The sequence below is a fragment of the Mesoplodon mirus genome (genome assembly GCF_964341445.2).
Source record: "Mesoplodon mirus genome assembly, chromosome: 2".
In the NCBI taxonomy this organism is placed as follows: Eukaryota; Metazoa; Chordata; class Mammalia; order Artiodactyla; family Ziphiidae; genus Mesoplodon; species Mesoplodon mirus.
The window spans coordinates 26,537,396-26,558,366 of NC_138977.1; the positions used below are offsets into that span (position 1 = coordinate 26,537,396).

General features: G+C 41.4%; 1 protein-coding gene across 3 annotated transcripts in view; it reads left to right on the plus strand.

Annotated features, from left to right (window-relative positions):
* FAM13A (family with sequence similarity 13 member A) overlaps positions 1 to 9,970 on the plus strand; it is a 329,977-nt gene extending 320,007 nt beyond the window's left edge. For all 3 annotated transcript variants that reach the window (XM_082611404.1, XM_082611405.1, XM_082611406.1), the window contains 3 exons: positions 1,517 to 1,713; positions 2,311 to 2,412; positions 5,360 to 9,970. In XM_082611404.1, coding sequence (XP_082467530.1) covers positions 1,517 to 1,713; positions 2,311 to 2,412; positions 5,360 to 5,486 — 426 coding nt within the window. In that variant the 3' untranslated portion in view covers positions 5,487 to 9,970. The remainder of the gene's footprint in view (positions 1 to 1,516; positions 1,714 to 2,310; positions 2,413 to 5,359) is intronic.
* The last annotated feature ends 11,001 nt before the right edge of the window (positions 9,971 to 20,971 follow it).

The window sequence follows — 20,971 nt, forward strand, 5'->3', positions numbered from 1 at the left end:
CCTCCCTCCGTGGAGTTTATAGTCAGGTGGTCCCACCTGGTCTCCTCATCCAGGAAGGGGAGGTGGGCAGAGGCTGAGCAGCACCGCCCCTGTGCCCGGTGTACCTGCTCAGGTACTCAACATGCATTAGCTCAATTCTTACGTAAATGATGTAGATGGGACTTGCCACTTCATCTTATAAAAAAGAGAAACTTTTAAACTATTGATTTAAAAGCCACTTTTACTCTGTGAATTTAAACATGGTTTTAATTTTTAAAAAATTAATAATGAAGCTTTTACTTCCATGGATCAAGAAAAGAGATTGAAGATCTGAAGTCACAGCAAAAAGAATCTGGAAAGGTCCCCTAGTTTTTTGCCAACTTTACCTTCATGCCTTTGTAACAGGAGTTTCATTGTAGTTATGTAATAGTCCTTTTGTTTTGCCTATTTGTTTGCTTCTTTATTCACATTATTTCTCTTCAGAGGCACCATGATAAACATACCAAACTTTATGGTAAGAAAACCCACCACAGACAGTTTGAATCCTGTACTTTTCCTGTGAGCGGTGGTTCCTCCCGCCTCCTGAGAGACATTGGCTGCACTGGCCCTGAAGCCACTTGGTTGAACTAACAACTGATGTTATAATCCTGTGTTGTTCGTGTAGCTGAACGCCTAACCGATTTTTTAATTTCTCAAGATATTAGGATATTCTTTTCTGGTCTGACTGTACACTTTGGCAGTGAATTACTTCTTTTAAAATCTTTCTTTCAGACTCTGATATCATTTCTTAGAATCACATAGCTTTAAATTGGCACTAAGACATTCTCTTAGGAAAAATAAGTTGACCTCATTTTTCTAATTGCATTTTTATCAAGACAGAGAATATCACACTTTTCTTAGAATCTTGAATGCTGAAAAATACAGCTGTGGTCCTTGGAAACTCTTTGAAAAAACATAAGTTTCATGATTCTGATCATGGAAAGATAAATGTTTTGATCTTCTCAAAAGTTTCCTAAAATTTTGTGCATCAAGCAACCACAAATATTTCATAATCTCAACTTTTAAATAGGAAGGCCGTATTGTTGAATTTCTGAACAATCTTCATAGCTTCAAAAAATTCTGAGACATGTAACTAATAGAATCTTTAAAGCACTGATTTCTGGTGGTGGATTCTTTCTAGGTATTGTCACAGAGCTGAGAATGTTTAGATTCATTTGCTTCTTTTGATTTAGGGTATAAATTATGATGATTGTTCCTTCCTACCCTCGGCCTTGACAACTGTTAATTGTGCTGTATACTAATTTTTTTTACAGCTTTTTTCCCTGTTGAGTAGCTGTGTTTAGTGTTTGTCTTATTTACTGTGTACATGTAGATATTCAATAATATATCCATCATGTACACGTGTGTTGCTAAATGTAGCTATATAGAAGAAGCTATATGGGGTCTGGATAATTACGTGATCGTGAAGTGATACCTGTAATGAAAGAGGGCCCGAAAAAGTGACCCAGTTTTTATTGGGGTTGCTGTGTATCTCCAGGAAGAAGAGGAGGGTTCAGAAGACGATAGCAGCACAAAGCCAGAGTTCACCGTCACCCTGAAAACCGATTTCAATGCACGTTGCTTTCTGGACCAATGTGAAGATGACACTGATGGCTTTATTTCCCCAATGGATGATAAAATACCATCAAAATGCAGCCAGGATACCGGACTTTCAAATCTACACGCTGCTTCAATGTATGTTGTTTTGGTGGTGGTATTGGACTGTTGTGATGAAAATAATTTTCTGAAATATTACTTTAGCCTTTGTACTTAAATTGGCTGACAAAACGTAAGTGACTTGCCTAGGGTGCATCTATGTGGATAAAACAGGGTTTGCTTGTTTGTTTAACTTCTGGCTCAGTGTTTTTATATGCTTCATCCCGTGTTATCTGAGGGAGCATCTGAGGTCTTGCTTAAACAATCGCAAGGTCTCTGTAATGGCATTGTGTGGTTCTGTGCGCCACAGCTCACCATTTAATACATACCGAGCACAGATGTCATCTCTTTCTTTCTAAGCAAAATATGACAAAGCACCATGGGCGTTCACAAGCCTGAGGAATTCATAAGTAGCAGGAGCCTCACAGGAGCCCCAGAAGCCATACCTATCGTCAGTGTGCTTTGGCTTCCAGGGGATGGAAAACATCCATTTCTGGTGACCCTTAGCTCCTTCCACAGTTCCTGCATTTATATGCTTTTCCCTTTCTCCACAACTCCTATCGAGTTGCACATTCCTTACGTTTATAACTATTCAGATTTAACTCAATTTTCTTGAAATACTTCTGCCCCTCTTAGACCAGAACTCTTGGAACACCTTCAGGAAATGAGAGAAGAAAAGAAAAGGATTCGAAAGAAACTTCGTGATTTTGAAGACAATTTTTTCAGACAAAATGGAAGGTAAGTGCATGTGTTGTCCTTCCCCTCTCCCTCCTCACACACAGCCCTCTTTTTTCTGTGTCACATCTGTGCAAAGCCTCCCATTTGGGAGCCACCCTCCAGCTTTCCTGTAACCTGGCCCTTGGTTTTGTGCCCAGGGCCCCTTTGAGGTTTACTGGAAATGGTGAGGTTTGTGTGGCCCTTCAGGAAGAAGTGCTCCTTGGATGATACCCAAGACCGATACAGATTCAGCTAACATTTACAGAACTCACCTGTCACATCAAATTCTAATCTAAAATGAGCAGCTTAAAGCTAAGTTTCTAGTGGACAGCACTGGTTTTGATTTCTGTTTTTGTTTTTTAATCTTAATAAACTTGAAGGAGAAATAAGGAAAGGGGTACTCTAGGTCTTGCTGGTTTGTAGGCTCATTTTAAAAGCAGAGTCGTCAAGTCAAATGAGAAATACACAGAAACAAGAAGCCCTCCTGACTGATAGAGTGCCTTTCACCAGTGAGTTTTTTTTTTTAAATACATTTTATCACCTAACATTCTTTTTATTTTTTTTATAAATTTTATTTATTTTTGGCTGCGTTGGTTCTTTGTGGCTGCGTGAGAGCTTCTCATTGCAGTGGCTTCTCTTGTTGCGGACCACGGGCTCTAGGCACGTGGGCTTCAGTAGTTGTGGCTCGCAGGCTTCAGTAGTTGTGGCTCCCAGGCTCAGTAGTTGTGGCGCACAGGCTTAGCTGCTCTGCGGCATGTGGGATCTTCCCGGACCAGGGCTCAAACCCATGTCCCCTGCATTGGCAGGCAGATTCTTAACCACTACGCCACCAGGGAAGCCCCTACCAGTGAGTTTTAAGACATACTGTAATCATCATCACAGAGCGCTATGCTGAGGGATAGTCTTTCCTTTTAGCAAGTGACCACGTACAGAATGTCCAACTCAAGCCACAGCATGAGACCAGGTTAGAGCAGGGAATAGAGCTCCATCTTTCACGTTGGAGTTAAGTTTTATCATTTTAAAATGTTTTATTTTAATCCAAATTATTTAAACAGTGTAAATACAGTTTCTCTTGAAATCTCCTTTTATACTTCTCAAAAGTATTGGGAAATAAAAGTACCATAAAAATTAACTTAGGCATTAAAAATGTACTATATTTCAGTTTATTTCAATTATTATATAAACTTATTTTGGAGATCTCTGATTTGGATCTGTCCTATAATGACTTTCTCAAGATTTATGAATTTTTATACCAAATATTTGTTTATCTTTCTCCATGAATTGTAGTATATTTAGAAAATATAGATAAAAGAAATAATACCCAAAATAATAATACCCAAAGACAAACCAAAGGATTAATGTTTTGATGTGTTTCATTCCAGTCTTCTTTCCAAACATATTTTTGGTTTGTCTGCTCATTTTTTTCCCCATTTGTTTATAGTCACATTATGCACAGATATCCTATAATGACGTAACCTTCACATGTTTTAAGAAAATACAATTGATGAGAATCAATAATCATCATACAAGTTTAGAACTGTCAGGGACTTCAGATTTCACAAAATCTGGTTCCATCACTTCGTACGTGAGGCAAGTGAAGACCCTCAAAGGCACGTCTGGGGCCAGGGTCAGATGCCCCCTTCCCTTCCCTGCCCTCTCCTGGGAGCATCCAGGGTCCTTTCCTTGAGCAGGCAGAGCAGGAATAAAATCAGTTCATTGAGCGAAATTAAATGAGCCCCAAGCTATCCCATTTCCCATTTTTGCTCTTTAATAAGAAGTAAAGGAAGCCTGGTATTTGAGTGTCTGACGTGTGCATTTCCAAGTGAGATGAGAAGCAGGGCAGTGCCGGTTGAGGATGCGGGTAACAGCAGCATTTTGTCAGGTTCTCCTGCGGGTTGTATTAGATCATGGATTCAGAGTACTTAGCACAGTGCTCACCCTATAATCAGCTCTCAAGTATAATACTTGTGCACATAAAAAGTATACATATAAAATTACTCAGAGGGCTTCCCTGGTGGCGCAGTGGTTGAGAGTCTGCCTGCCGATGCAGGGGACACGGGTTCGTGCCCCGGTCCGGGAAGATCCCACGTGCCGCGGAGCGGCTAGGCCCGTGAGCCATGGCCGCTGAGCCTGCGCGTCCAGAGCCTGTGCTCCGCAAGGGGAGAGACCACAACAGTGGGAGGCCCGCGTACCGCAAAAAAAAAAAAAAAAAAAAAAAAAAAAAATTACTCAGAGGGGCTTCCCTGGTGGCGCAGTGGTTGAGAGTCCGCCTGCCAATGCAGGGGACATGGGTTCTTGCCCCGGTCCGGGAGGATCCCACATGCCGCGGAGCGGCTGGGCCCGTGAGCCATGGCCGCTGAGCCTGCGCATCCGGAGCCTGTGCTCCGCAACGGGAGAGGCCACAACAGTGGGAGGCCCACATACCGTACCGCAAAAAAAAAAAAAATTACTCAGAAACTATAAAGGTTTATTAGTATTCTGTGATCCAATTGCTGAATTCCAAGACTAATTTTTATAGTAAGTAGGAGTATTAACTATTTTTTTAAACCCTGTAAATTATGGGTATACCAATTACTAATCAGAAATTTAATTGTTCATTAGGTGAAGTATATAAAAGTGAGAAAGCATTAAGTGTAAGTAAAGGACTTCAGTGTACGGAGACTTGTAGTATGAATTCATACGTAGCAACAGCAGACAGAAAGTTTCTACATTTCTTAGTCTTTCCTGTCGTTCTTCAAGATGCCAGATTAACTCTGAAACTCAGTTGCATGGTGCCTCCTGGGGACACTGTCTTTCACTGCTTGTCTAAACCCAGCTCCAGTCTTGATACCAAGTCATGCTTGGCAGCACTGATTCTGCAGGGTGCTAAACTGCAAATTTCCACGTGACGATCATTCACCTGACGAGCAGTGTCCTCTAGAAGAGACAGTGAATGATCATCAGCCCCTTTTCCCTTTGTTTCCATCAGAAACGTCCAGAAGGAAGACCGCACTCCTATGGCTGAAGAATACAACGGATATAAGCACATCAAGGCCAAACTGAGGCTCTTGGAGGTGCTTATCAGCAAGAGGGACACGGATTCCAAGTCCGTGTGAGGAGGCAGCCCTGTCCGAGCCAAGGGGGCTGGGGATGCAGGGTGAACGTGCCCCCCACCTCCCCTGGCAGAGAGCAGCTCTGCAGAAACTGGAAGGCAGCCTCGGAGCTGGACCTACAAAGAGAGTAGCTCTTCTGCCTCCGGGCCACTGGGATCATCTCCAGTTTCCACTGCCTGCCTTGGAAACCGCCTGGATGGAAGGAGCCCACCGGCCCCCACGTGGGAGTTGTGGAAGGGAAAGTCGAGACCTCTGTGCACCCGAGCGCTCACAGACACACACAGACGCTGTAGTGGAAGCTTCGCTGACACTGGCAGCGACGAATCACTACATTGAGACACACTCACCTACAGAGGATACACGCTGTTCTTCTCTGGATAACTTGAGAAACAGCCTGTTCTCTGTGGGACTGTGAGAAAAACAAGCTCAGGACTTCACTCTGTAGAGCGAACGTGCTGTGCACATCCAATGCAGGTGCCCAAGAGAGCACGGGCTCTCTTTGGACCCAGTCAAGTGGGAACCTGCATTGGAGCCCTATTTGCTGCCTCGACCATCCTCGTGACCTTTCCACAGAGCTGCGCCTTTCCCCACTCGCGTGAATCGCTTCCCCTTTAGCTCTCAGGTGGATGGAAGCTGCGTCTGCCGTGCAGTCCTCTATTTGACTGTGTGTTTCTTCACGACGTCCTCAGCTGATAGAGAACTGTGATCCCTGACTAGGGCTGGACCATCTGCAGAGGACAGGGGATAGAGAAGTAGCTAATATTTGTGCTGATTTTTAAATTAGGCAGCGGTGAGGAGCCTGGAGAATCCTTTCCTGAACGTTGACTGCACTTATTAGCCTCAGATTTTAACATCAAACACTAAGGGAGGCCAGCAGCCTATTTGGGGGTTGGTTTTGTTTTGGCTCTAGCCAAACACAAGGGTCTTGCTTAATTCTTAGCTTAAGTGTAGAGGATCGTGAGAGAGAAAGAGCCTGTATTCTAAGCCTCCTGAGTACTTACCAGAGTTTAATTTTTTTTCTTTTTTTTTAAGTAAACCTGCACTAAAAATCTCCTGAAGGGTAAGTATAGCCCTGAGAGCTCAGCCTAAGGCAGAATCTAAATCACACTATTTTCAAGATCATGTATAAAGAGAAAAAAATAATGGTGTATAGCCAATTATGATTATAATTTTTTCAAAGACGGTGTCACAAAACTGTCTATATTAGACATTGTGGAGGGACCAGGGAATTTAAGACACCAAATCATTCATCTCTCCAGTGTGCTGATGTCATCTTGTGATTTGTTGTTACTTTTTGACTTTCTGTGTTTGCGCTGAGGGAAGTGGGTCCTGGTTCCGCCTGCCCATCCTGGCCCACGTTTCTGCTCTGTGAGGTTGAGCACAGGTGTCTGCCCACCAGCCGCTGGTTGCCAAGAGAAGGTGTTTCAGCAGGCTCTGCCTTTGGAAGACGATGTTGCGGGATGAACAGGACAGCAAAGGGTACCATTTTGTTTTCTTTAATAATAATAACAAGGAGAAAACTTCCTGATCAGTTGTCAGTTTCCAAAACGGGTTCTTGAGAAACTGTCTGGTCAGATTGGATTTGTAGCAGCATTTTCCATTGTTGAAGTGAAGTAGCAGCTCTCTGTCGGTTGAAAATCGTTTAAGTCAGGAGTAGGGGAAAAAGAATACCTTTAAATTTGCTCTTAAAAATAATCATCCAAAAGCATGAGCTATATGTTGAAAGTGCCCTGGTTGAATCCACATACTTAAAGACGGTACATAATCCTGCAATATAGATATAGCTTGGTATTCTTTGCTCTACTGTTTACATTGCAGATTGCTATAATTTCAAGGAGTTATATTATAAATAAAATGATGCACTTTAGCACGTTTTCTATTTTTGAAATCTGAACATGAATCATTCACATGACCAAAAATTGTATTTTTTAAAAGAAATACATGTCTAGTTTGTCCTTTTTAAGTAATTATTCTCTTACATAAGCTATAATATAAATCATTACCAGTTAACTTTCAAAGCACATCTGTCTAAGAGTATTGCTTTGAAAATACTAATATGCTATAGAACTTTAAAAGAGAAAAAGCTATATAAATGAGAAGCTACTAAGTGTTTTGAAATCTATTGTTTCTGCCAAAGGTAAATTAAGTACAAGATTTATTCAGGAATCCCCATTCAAATTTGTATGATTGAATAAAAGAAGACACCAAGTTATAGTAAAATGTGTATGGAATGTCATGTTTTCCTTTGTAATTTATAATAATATACTTCCTAGAATTCTGCCCCAATTAAGGGAGGAAAGCCCTGATTACAGGAGATTCTATCTGAAGACAGGTTAGTACATAGGTTCTGGCTCTGCCAGAAATGCTGAGGTAAATTTGTTTCCATAGCAACCATTTTTGCAGCCCAGAGTCTCAAGGCCCTAGAGGCAGTGTCTTAATTGGCTTAACACAGAATACTCTGGACTGCGGTTTTTCCTTTACTCTGTCAGGAATATGTGTGTGTGTTTATGAGCACATGCCAACAAGATAAATGTCAAGGGTTATTTAATAACAATGATAAGTAAAAGTAAAGCATGAATAAACTTGGCTGTGTGATTGTAAGAATCAGAGATAGCAGAGGCTTGTAATTTTCCCAAGCATTTGCTTTTTATTGTTTCAGTCTGGAGCAAACCTTGAAATAGATATTTATATTAAGTATGTTATCATTACTGCATTTCATCTTTGAAGCGTTGAGTTTGTATTTTACTTTTTAGACAGGTATGTGCAAGGTTGAGGATAAGGGCCTGCTGAGAAGTTTTTCAGGACAGCCAAAGTTTGTCTTGGTGCTGGTAGAAGAAAGTCTGCACAACCTCAGTGATCTCCGATTCAGGGAAAAGTCCCATGAAAGACCACATCACATTTCAGACTGGAGAACTATGTTTTTTAATTGCTAGCTATAATTTATTGTGAGCTAATAAGTAGATTTCTTTGCTTTGGTTGCTAGTTTGAAGTCAAAAGATTATTATTCATTGGCAAGGCAGGGATCAGCAATGCCTCTATATGTAACATCAGTGTGACTTTTGCTTTCTCTCATCCTGATGCAACACTTGCGTGGTGGCAGAAGAGCCTGTTGTAGGGTGTGCCTGCTCCCAGGTGTGTCATTTCTAGCCCAGGACAAGTGCCTCAGGGTTGTGCTTGTGTCATAAACATGGCACTGAGATGCACTGAGGCCAGCAATCCTGGCGCCTCCTAAGGGCTGAGCTTAGAACTAATGTGGTTGAGCTTAGAATTCCTCATAAGGGGACTGTTAAGTTTATTCTCAGAATCAAAGGGCAGCCATGAGGCCAGTTAAGTTGGTTCTTTCTGGGACTGCCTAGTTCTCAGTAGACAGAATTGAGCCCTGTATCCAGAACTGATCACAGATTTATAAGGAAAATCAAAGTTTAAAGTTTGTTGATGAATTTTTTAAGAGATTCTTAATCTGATCATGAAGATGCCATCTTTCTTAAGGGTATATTTCTTAAGGCCGTATACCTCACTACCTTTGATGGTATATTTATAGCTGAACGCCATAATCTCTTTTAACTGCCTTGTGAAAATCTGGTTGTAGTCTAAATTGGTTTTGCTTTCAAGACAGGTCTTCCTGACACACTGCATCCTGGGAGGTTTTCTCCCAAGGTGGGGAGTGGTAGTTTCTGCACCAAGATCAGCACCTCTGTGGTATTCTTTCATAGTATCCATTTGGTTAAACCAATAGGGAGGGATAAAACTGGGCTAAAACGTTAAAGCAGTGTTTCCTCAGAAGGCCATGGGTTTAGCAGAAGCCAGAGTGTGCTTTGTTTTTCTTTGATTAATTCCCTTCCATTATATTTTTCCCCATGTGACCCTCAAAATCTACTGAAGAGTACATTTTGTCAAAAGATAGGCTAAACATGTTTTCAAATCTGTAGGTACTGAACTTGTGCGTGCTGGCACTTCTTCACAGGGCGGCTGACACAGCAAGCTCCAAAAGATGGTGATCTACGTGTCAGCCACTGCACTGTGGCATCAGCCACTTTCCAGAGTAGAGATCGCGCCCTTGGGGCGTCCACACTCTTCCACCATGATCCTCCATAACAGATGTATGTGGCTAAGCTGAGGTCAATTACAGGTACACACAGATGTGTATTAAAATGAAATCTACATCTACGACTTCACATTGCTATGAAAGCGCAGGTATGTCTCTAGAGGATCTCATTTTGTCTGGAATCCAGCCAGTCGTGGCCATGTGTGCAGCTTGAGAAATCGATCCGGCAGATCTGACTCTCAATCTGAAAGCACCTATACAATCATGAAAATCTCCAAGAGTGGATGCAATTTTAGTAAATAACATGGGCCCAGAACAATGTTTACATGACATGTAAGCAGAAAGTATTTGAAATTACAGTTGTTCCTTTTTTAAAATGTAAACTGAATGAAAATATGTTATGTACATTTTTGTACATGACTGTATTTTGTATGAACATCAATAAAATATTTTTAATTGTGAATGCTCTGAATTTTTTGACAGCATCAGGGACGTGTGACTGAACCCTCTGTGGGGTCTGACCTTTCCCTATGTAAGGAATCACGCTGCTCCCCTGAGCTCCTCAGAAGCCTCCTGAGGATTAAGAATTGTTATTCTGTCTCCAGGGAGGGCACTGGAAGGTGAAGCAAACAGGGTACAAGCTAGACATGCCCATGATGGTCGGTAGGAAAACAGGCTTGTGCTCTCTGCTCAGCTGCCTTTGAAGCAATTCATGGAAGGGGCTGGAGGGGTGCAGAAAGAAAGGCATTAAGAAAAACAACTTTAAGTACATTTCCAAAGTCTCGGAGGCCATCACAGGCAAATATGTCAACCACTCACTACTCTGAAGCTAATGAGGCCACCAGAAAACTGTGACACGGAAGAAAAGGCACGTTGCAGTCGTGTGAGGTGAGCAGCTCGTGGCCGGTGGAGGTTAGGCCCACAGGTGTTCTTTAAGCTGCATGTGTTACAGACGCCTGACTGAAGTGACTCAAGTACACATTCAAAATATACTAAACCTGAAAATTAAAAAAAAAAAAAAATTAAGGCTTGGAGCAAGAACCTTGTCCCAGTACTGACACCAGGATTTGAACTAAGATCTGTCTGACTTCGGAGCATGAAGACGCAGCACTGCTGACGGCACAATGGCCTGGCGTTCTGTCAGAACTGAAGCTTGGGCTTCCCTGGTGGCACAGTGGTTAAGGATCCGCCTGCCAATGCAGGGGACACGGGTTCGAGCCCTGGTCCAGGGAGATCCCACATGCCGCATAGCAACTAAGCCTGTGCGCCATGGCCGCTGAGCCTGCGATCTGGAGCCACGAGCCACAACTACTGAGCCCGCGTGCTGCAGCTCCTGAGGCCCATGCGCCTAGAGCCCGTGCTCCGCAATGGGAGGCGCCACTGCAGTAAGAAGCCCACGCGCCACAGGGAAGAGTAGCCCCCGCTTGCAGTAACTGGAGAAAGGCCCACGTGCAGCGAAGAGGACCCAGCACAGCCAAAAATAAAATAAATGGGATAAATAAATTTAAAAAAAAACACTGAAGCTCACCTGAGTAACTTACTTTTTGAAACACTGGGTCCAAAGTAATAAAACTGAGTCAGAGTGGCAAGCAGTATATAGCGACCCTTCATTTTCTTAAGTCCTATTTTGCTGTCGCCCCTCTGAGGGACCAGAAAGTGATGCTGGCCCAAGTACACCAGCTTCTACAGCCTGTTTAAAAGCCTGATGGTCCTCCAGACGGCCTCCCCCGACTCCCCTGGAAATGTTTTTGCTCCTCCTCTATCCGTTTGCAGCACTGTGGACGAACTGAATGGGAATTTCAGAACAGGGACCGACTGGGGGAGGTTGGGAGAGAAGCACAGTCCTCGTCACTGCTTCCAATGGCCTCACTATTACCCCCTCTAGAAATGGATTCTGAATCTTGTAAGACAAAATGTATCAGGGTTATCCCTAAGCTGGGTCCGCTTATCAAGGCTATAAATACACAGTTGAATTTCATATTCAGTAAAAGCTGAAAGTAGAAATTCCCAAATGCATTTTCAGAATGCTGGCTGGCAGGCCGGCAAGTGGGCTTTGGCAGGAACTGGGCTTGTTGACAGCTTGCTTCTCACTGCTCCCCTCCATCAACAAGGCTTGTACCACAGGGTGGATCCGAGTTGTGCAGCATCTTCCGGGGAACGCGGCCCAGTGCAAAACGCAGCAAGAACCAAATTCGAGACCTCTGGAGTTCCATGTCTCAGCTGAGCCTTTGTATGTATAAATTATATGTTATTGTGAATTCTGAAACTCATATCTTCCACACGTTTGAATCTTCCTTTAATTTCTCAAAAACAATTCAAAGATGCTGAGAAATCCTTGTCATGCTTCTGGTTCTACAGCGTTGAGTACTTCTTGGTAAGATATTTTGAGATATTGTTATTCTTCTGTAACTGGTGCTTTTTTTAACTGAAGTATAGTTGATTTATAATGTTTTAGGTGTATAGCAAAGTGATTCAGTTATATATATATATATATATATTCTTTTTCAGATTCTTTTTCATTATAGGTTATTACAAGATATTGAATATAGTTCCCTGTGTAGATAGTAGGTCCTTATTTATCTATTTTAGTTTTTTCTTAATTTTTTTTATAAATCTATTTATTTATTTTTGGCTGTGTTGGGTCTTCGTTGCTGCGCGTGGGCTTTCGCTAGTTGTGGCGAGCGGGGGCTACTCTTCGTTGCCGTGTGCGGGCTTCTCATCGCGGTGGCTTCTCGTTGCGGAGCACGGGCTCTAGGCATGCAGGTTTCAGTAGTTGTGGCACGTGTGCTCAGTAGCTGTTGGCTCGCGGGCTCTAGAGCACAGTCTCAGTAGTTGCGGCACACGGGCTTAGTTGCTTTGCGACATGTGGGATCTTCCCGGACCAGGGCTTGAACCCGTGTCTCCTGCATTGGCAGGCAGATTCGTAAACACTGCGCCACCAGGGAAGTCCTATCTATTTTACTTTTTTTTTTTTTTAAGTTTATTTATTTATTTATTTTTGGCTGTGTTGGGTCTTCGTTTCTGTGCGTGGGCTTTCTCTAGTTGTGGTGAGCGGGGGCCACTCTTCATCGCGGTGCGCGGGCCTCTCACTGTCGCGGCCTCTCTTGTTGTGGAGCACAAGCTGCAGATGCGCAGGCTCAGTAGTTGTGGCTCACGGGCCTAGTTGCTCCGTGGCATGTGGGATCTTCCCAGACCAGGGCTTGAACCCGTGTCCCCTGCATTGGCAGGCAGATTCTCAACCACTGCGCCACCAGGGAAGCCCCCTATTTTACTTTTGAAGAACTTAAAATTACTGGATGAGATTAGACAAAGGGGAGGGAACACGGGGAGAGAGTGAAGGATCTATTTCTCTCTGGTAGCAGAGGGCAGTGCTTCTCAAACTGAAATACTGGCCAGGGGTCTTGTAGAACAGTCGCCTTGGGGGGGCCTGACAATCTGCATTTTTCGGACAAGCTTCCAGGTGCTGCAATGCTGCTGGTCCAAAGACCTCACTTGAAGTAGAGGGTGCAGACAGCATCCTGGGTATCTGCGGAAATAAGCATCTCCGATCAGTTCCAAATCCTGGGTTGACAGAGACGGTACCCAACAATCCCAGTGGAGGCCAAATGCTGCTCGATGCTTAAGGTCCAGACTGCAGAAAGATGGCTCCACTCTGCGACCTGTGCACATTCCTTACCCTCCCTGTCTCCGTTTCTTTATCTAAAAAGTGGAAATAATCAGAGTACGTCCCTTATCGGGGTTATTATGGGAATTTACTTGGATGAACATAAAGTGAGCACACAATACATCTGCAGTAAAGGATGGTGGCGGGCTGTTATCATCAAATATTGAGACAAAGATTCTTGCTCTGCTGAAATCCAAACAAGACATTTTGAATCACTACAAAAAAGGAATTGTATTCCCCACCACCACCCTTCTCCTCGACCTCTGGTCCCTTGTTTGTATTAGTCAGAAACAGAGGGCGCCTCCAGCACTTTAAGCACAAATCAGCACTAACCGGTGAGAAAGATTTTATGGGAGCACTGACCCCATTCTCTTGGCAGGGAAAGTAAAATTCTGACTCTTCTCAAGCAATCTGCATCAAAATGTGTGTGCAGCTTTCTCCGTGAGACCTTTGCTTGCTAAATCCCTTCCCTCACGGGAGCAGGGCAAACTCCTCTAAGTCTGCTTCTCCCTAGGGCATTTTGGGAGGTCCATATCTGCTCAGATATGTCAAAGGAATTAACTGATCGGAGACAGATGTGGGATTGCCTGCATTCTGTGCAGGGAAGGAACAGAATAACCTTTGAACTGATTTCTAGGCACCTGGTATCCTGAAATTTCTGTCTCAGGCTGTATTTTTTTTTTTTTTTTTTTTTGCGTTACGCAGGCCTCTCACTGTTGTGGCCTCTCCCGTTGCGGAGCACAGGCTCCGGACGCGCAGGCCCAGCGGCCATGGCTCCGCAGCATGTGGGATCCTCCCGGACCGGGGCACGAACCCGTGTCCCCTGCATCGGCAGGCGGACTCTCAACCACTGCGCCACCAGGGAAGCCCTCAGGCTGTATTTTTAAACAACTAAAAATGAAGCACACCCCAGGGAGAAGAGCTGCTCTGATTTCAGCAAGCCCCTCATTAGCATCCTATGTTTCACCAAGCCTGTGGACAAGGCTGAGACCAGGAGAGGGCCTGGGGTCATCCTCCACTCCCTCATCAGCGCCAGGGGGGCAAAGTCGGGGTGCCACTGCTCAGGCCAGCAACAGAGCAAGCTTCGGGTTCAAATGACCTTCCACTCTCATTGAATGGGGCCCTGCCCCCCATAAATTCAGCAACTCCGGGTCTCTTCTCCGAACAATGTGCCAAACTTGAACTTGAGAGCCCTTGAGTCTGCTACACCAGCATCTGAGCTCCTGGGAGAGCCCAGGCACAAAAGGTCAGGAGACACGTTTTTAACAAGAAGCCTTTGGCAGTGGCAGGCTGGTCCCTCTGGGACCACGATCTAGTACCTAGTTGGCACTTGCTATTGACCTTTGCTCTCAAGAGCCCCAGGCCTCTTATGACACTGTAGGCATTGGGATTATTTCCATATCTGCTCTTTGCCTTTCTTTTTCTCCTAATCCTAAAAAAAAGGTGACCGTGAAACTAATCTGGTTTAGAGTTTCCCTTCACCTGAGGAGTGTATGTGTGTGAGTTTTAGATCTTATTTAATTTCTCAGGAAGCTCAACACCAATGGGAAATGAATCAATAATAACCAGAGATTGTATCCAGTTCCCCCAGGGTTAGGCCCAGGAAAATCAGCTTTTAAAAGATCTGAAGACCATATGATTGTGCACCCTGCCAAGCATCCAGCCACTCTTGGAAGAAAAAAAAAAAAGCTAACATCTGAACTAATTTTCTCCATGCCACACATAACTCAGGAGTACACACTCCATTACTTTTAGAAGGAAATAAAACACTAAAGCCTGGATCAGCTAATCCGTGGGAGAGGCCGTTATCAATATAGATGCAAAGAATCTGCCCACAATGGGGTGGACACTTCCTCCAGCACCTATTGTGTTGCATATCCCTGTTTCTCACTCCACAAGGGAGGTTAACCAACCCCTCCTTCCCTGGGTTGGAAAGGCATGGTGGTAGCTTCTGTGTCACATCCAACTGGAGAATCTCCTTGATCTAATCTGCAGGAGAGTTTTCACCTATTCTGAAGACATGAGGACCTACTGTCTTCCTTATCACAAGCTCCTCCTCAGCTTTGTGAGATACTGTTCCCCAAGATAAGTCTGCAGGTGGAGGCTGCCAGTGCGCCTATCAGTGCTCCACAGAGGCATCTCTTAAAAATGAAGACATTCACAAACCAGAAGACTCGTAACTCAAGCAACCCCAGCTCAGTAGTACGAAGGCTACTTGGGCCTCATGTTCTTAGATATTCTAGAGACTTAACAAATGTTTTAAAATATGCTTGGCTCCATTTTTAAGAGCCAAAGAAAACTGGAGACAACCAACTTTCATTTCTTTTTGAGAGGAAATGATAAAATTCTGCATATTAGCCTTGATTTTATATATTTCCTCTTCTATGCTTGACCCTAACACAAAACATTCTATTCATTGGGCTGCACCTCAAATCTGTTTTGACGTTCTGTTGTATGCCCGCCTTCATTCCACCTTTCTCTCCCTCATCCAGTTAACAGTGATTTGGCTGTTTTTTCCTTTATCTTTTCCGGTTTTAGTGAGATATGATTGACATATGTAACATTGTGTAAGTCTAAGGTGTACAACATGTTGATTTGAACCACTAATATATTGTAAAGCAATTACCATCATAGCATTAGCTAACACCTCCATCATATTACATAATTATCATTCTTTTTTGTAGTTAGAACATTTAAGGTCTACTCTCTTAGCAACATTCAAGTATATAGTACAGTGTTATTAACTATAATCACCATGCTGTTAATTAGATACCAAGAATGTATTCATCTTACAACTGGAAGTTTGTATCCTTTGACCAGCATCTCCCCATTTTCCCCACTCCCCAGCCCCTGATAACTACCATTCTACTCTGTTTCTATGAGTTAGGCTTTTTAGATTTCACATATAAGTGAGATCATACAGTATTGGTCTTTCTCTGACTTAATTAGCATAATACTTTCAAGGTCCATCCATGTTGTCACAAATAGTAAGATTTCCTTCTTTCTTATGAATAATATTCCATGGTATATATACACCACAGTTTCTTTATCCATTCATCCTTTGACAGACCCAATGCTTCAATGAACATGGGGGTGCAGACATCTCTTCAAGATCCTGTTTATAATTCCTTTGGATATGTACCCAGAAGTGGGATTGCTAGATCGTATGATAGTTCTATTTTTATTTTTTTATGGAACCTTCATGATGTTTTCCATAGTGGCTATACCAATTTACGTTCCTACCAACAATGCACAAGGGTTCCCTTTTCTCCACATCTTCACCAACACTTGTCTTTTTGATAATAGCCATTTTAACAGGTGTGAGATGAATATCTCCTTGTGGTTTTGATTTGCATTTCCCTGATGTTTAGTGATGCTGAGTACCTCTTCATGTACCTGTTGGCCATTTGTATGTCTTATTTGAAAACGTATTTATTGAGTTCTCCTGCCCATTTTAAAATCAAATTGTTTGGTTATTTTTGCTATTGAGTTGTATGAGTTATTTACATATTTTGGATATTAACTCCTTATCAGATGTATGGTTTGCAAATATTTTCTTCCATTCCATAGTTTGCATTTTTATTTGTTGGTTGTTTCTTTTGCTGTGCAGAAGCTATTTTAGTTCGATATAATCCCACTTATCAAGTTTTGTCTTTGGTGTTAAAGCTTTTGGTGTTAAATCCAAAAATCATCGTGAAGACCAATGTCAGGAAGCCTTTTCCCTGTGTTTTCTTCTAGGAGTTTTAGTTTCAGGTCCTGTGTTTAAGTCTTTATCTTGAGTTAATTTTTGTGAATAGTGTAAGATAGGGGTCCGATTTCATTCTGCATTTGACTACCCAGTTTTACCAACATCATACATTCATTCATTCATGTATTTATTTATTTTTTAACATCATTTATTAAAGAGGCTATTCCTTCCCCATTGAGTATTCTTGGCTTCCTGTCAAATATCAGTTAACCATATATGCAAAGGTTTATTTCTAGGCTCTTAATTCTGTTCCATTGGTCTATTCTTTTTTATGCCAGTACCATACTATGTTAATTGCTATAGCTTTGTAGTATAGCTTGAAATAGTTATTACTATAGCTATAGTAGTGTAGTTTGAAACAGGAAGTGTGATGCCTCCAATTCATACTTTTTTCTCATGATTGCCTTGGCTATTTGGGATCTTTTGTGGTTCCACACAGATTTTAAAATTATTTGTTCTATTTCTGTGAAAAATGCCATTGGGATTTTGATAGGGATCACATTGAATCTATAGATGGCTTTGGGTAGTATGGACATCTTAACAGTATTAACTCTTCTGATTCATGAACATAGGATCTCTTTCCATTTCTTTGTGTCTTCAATTTTTTTTTTTGGCCAAAGTCTTGTAGTTTACAGTATACAGATCTTTCACCTCCTTGGTTAAATTTACTCCTAAATATTTTATTGTTTTTCATGTTGTTATTAAAGGGATTGGTTTTTTTCTTTTTCAGATATTTCATTGTTAGTGTATAGAAACACAGCTGATTCCTGTATGTTGATTTTGTGTCCGATAATACTACTGAATTCCTCGATTAGTTCTAGCTTTTCTTGGTGCAGTCATTAGAATTTTTTATATATAAGATCATATCATCTGCAAACAATGACAGTTTTACTTCTTCCTTTCTGATTTAGATGTCTTTTTTTCCTTGCCTGATTTCTCTGGTTAGGATTTCCAGTACTGTGTTGAATAGGAGGAGTGAGAATGGTCACCCTTAACTGGTTCCTGATCTTAAAGGAAGAGCTTTCAACTTTTGAACATTGAGTATAATGTTAGCTGTGGACTTATCATATGTTATGTTGAGGTATGTTCCTTCTGTTCCCAATTTGTTGAGAGTTTTTTTATCATGAAAGGATGTTGTCGTTTGTCAAATGCTTTTTTTGCATCTATTGAAAGGATCATATGAGATTATCTTTCCTTCTATTAATGAGATGTATCACATTTATTGATTTGCATACATTGAATCATTCTTGCATTCCAGGAATGCTTGACCATGGTGTATGACTGTTGTAATGTGCTATTGAATTCAGTTTGCAAATATTGAGAATTTTTGCATTTATATTCATCAGGGATATTGGTCTGTAGTTATCTTTCCTTATAGTGTCCTTATCTGGCTTTGGTACCAAGGTTATGCTACCCTCATAAAATGAGTTTTGGAATGTTCCCTGTTTGAGAAGGATTGACATTAATTCTTCTTTAAATGTTTGGTAGAATTCACTGGTGAAACCATCTGGTCTATGGTTTTCTTATTGGGGGGTTTTTGATTATTGATTCAATCTCCTTCCTCATTACTAGTTTGGATTTTCTATTTTTTTCATGATTCAGCCTTGGTAGGTTGTATGTTTCTAAGTTTTGGGGTTTTTTAATGGACATTTGAAGTTTTTTTTAAGATTCTTTTTGATGTGGACCATTTTTTTAAGTCTTTATTGAATTTGTTACAATGTTGCTTCTGTTTTATGGTTTGTTGTTTTATTTTGGCCACAAGGCATGTGGGATCTTAGCTCCCCAACCAGGGATCAGACCCACAGCCCCTGCATTGAAGGCAAAGTCTTAACCATTGGACCACCAGGGAAGTCCCATGAAGTTTTTTGTTTTGGGGTTTTTTTTCACACACATCCTGAGCTTTATTGGGTATTAGTGAGCATGATTTCAAAAACATACTTTTTAAGTATGGTTATGAGAACATTAAGTTTTAAAGAACTTAAGCAATTCTTATAAATTATATAATCTGCTCATCTTATGGCCAAATTTTCTCTAAATGATTCAGCTGATTTTTCTTTTTATAACTCTGACTTCTGCATCTCATTTTTTAAAAAATTTTATTGGAGTATAGTTGATTTACAATATTGTGTTAGTTTCAGATGTACAGCAAAGTGATTCAGTTATACATATACATATATCCATTCTTTTTTTAGATCTTTTTCCTATACAGGTCATTACAGAGTACTGAGTATTGAGTAGAGTTCCCTCGGCTATACAGTAGGTTCTTATTAGTTATCTATTTTATATATAGTAGTGTGTATATGTCAATCCCAATCTCCCAATTTATCCCTCCCCCCTCTTATCCCCTGATAACCATAAGTTTGTTTTCTACATCTGTGACTCTACTTCTGTTTTGTAAATAAGTTCATTTGTACCTTTTTTAGATTCCACATATAAGCAATATCATATGATATTTGTCTTTCTATGTCTGACTTACTTCACTCACTATGACAGTCTCTAGGTCCATCCATGTTGCTGTAAATGGCACTATTTTGTTCTTTTTTATGGCTGAGTAATGTCCCATTGTATATATGTACCACATCTTCTTTATCCATTCCTCTGTCAATGGACATTTAGGTTGCTTCCATGTCCTGGCTATTGTAAATAGTGCTGCAGTGAACATTGGGGTGCATTTATCTTTTTGAATTATGGTTTTCTCTGGGTATATGCCTAGGAGTGGGATTGCTGGGTCATATGGTAGTTGTAGTTTGAGTTTTTTAAGGAATCTCCATACTGTTCTCCATAGTGGCTGTACCAATTTACATTGCCATCAGCAGTGTAGGAGGGTTCCCTTTTCTCCACACCCTCTCCAGCATTTATTGATTGTAGATTTTTTTATGATGGCCATTCTGACTGGTGTGAGGTGACACCTCATTGTAGTTTTGATTTGCATTTCTCTGATTATTAGTGATGAGCATCTTTTCATGTACATCTGTATGTCTTCTTTGGAGAAATGTCTGTTTAGATCTTCTGCCCATTTTTTGACTGATTATTTGGTTTTTTGATATTGAGCTTCATGAGCTGCTTGTATATTTTGGAGATTAATCCCTTGTCAGTTGCTTTGTTTCCAAATATTTTCTCCCATTCTGAGGTTTTTTTTTTTTTATGGTTTCCTTTGCTTTGCAAAAGCTTTTAAGTTTAATTAGATCCTATTTGTTTTTATTTTCATTGCTCTAGGAGGTGGATCAAAAAAGATCTTGTGCAATTTATGTCAAAGAGTGTTCTGTGTTCTCCTCTAAGGGTTTTACAGTGTCATGTTTCTACATATTCATCAGTTTCTGCTAGGTTATCTAATTTGTAGGTGTGTGATTGTTTGTAATAGTCTCTTATGATCCTTCGTATTTCTGTGGTATCCATTGCAATGTCTCCTCTTTCATTTATAATGTTATCTATTTGAGTCTTCTTTTTTTCTTTTAATAAATTTATTTTATTTATTTATTTTTGGCTGAGTTGGGCCTTGGTTGCTGCATGCAGGCTTTCTCTAGTTGCGGTGAGTGGGGGCTACTCTTCATTGCAGTGTGTAGGCTTCGCATTGCGGTGGCTCCTCTTGTTGCGAAGCACGGGATCTAGGCACGCGGGCTCAGTAGTTGTGGCTCACAGGCTTAGTTGCTCCACGGCATGTGGGATCTTCCCAGACCAGGGATTGAATCCGTGTCCCCTGCATTGGCAGGTGGATTCTCAACCACTGCACCACCAGGGAAGCCCTTCTTTTTTTTTCTTAATCTAGCTAAAAGTTTGTCAATTTTATCTTTCAAAAACCAGCTCTTAATTTCATTGATCTTTTCTGTAATTTTTTGGTTTCTATTTCATTTATTTATATTATCCCCTTCCTTCTGCTAACTTTGGGCTTAGTTTCTTCTTTTCCTACTTCCTTAAGGGGTAAAATTAGGTTGTTTGAGATCTTTTTTCTTAATGTAGACATTTCTATCAACTTCTCTTAAAACTGCTCTTGATGCATCCCACAGGTTTTGGTATGAAGTGTTTTAATTTTT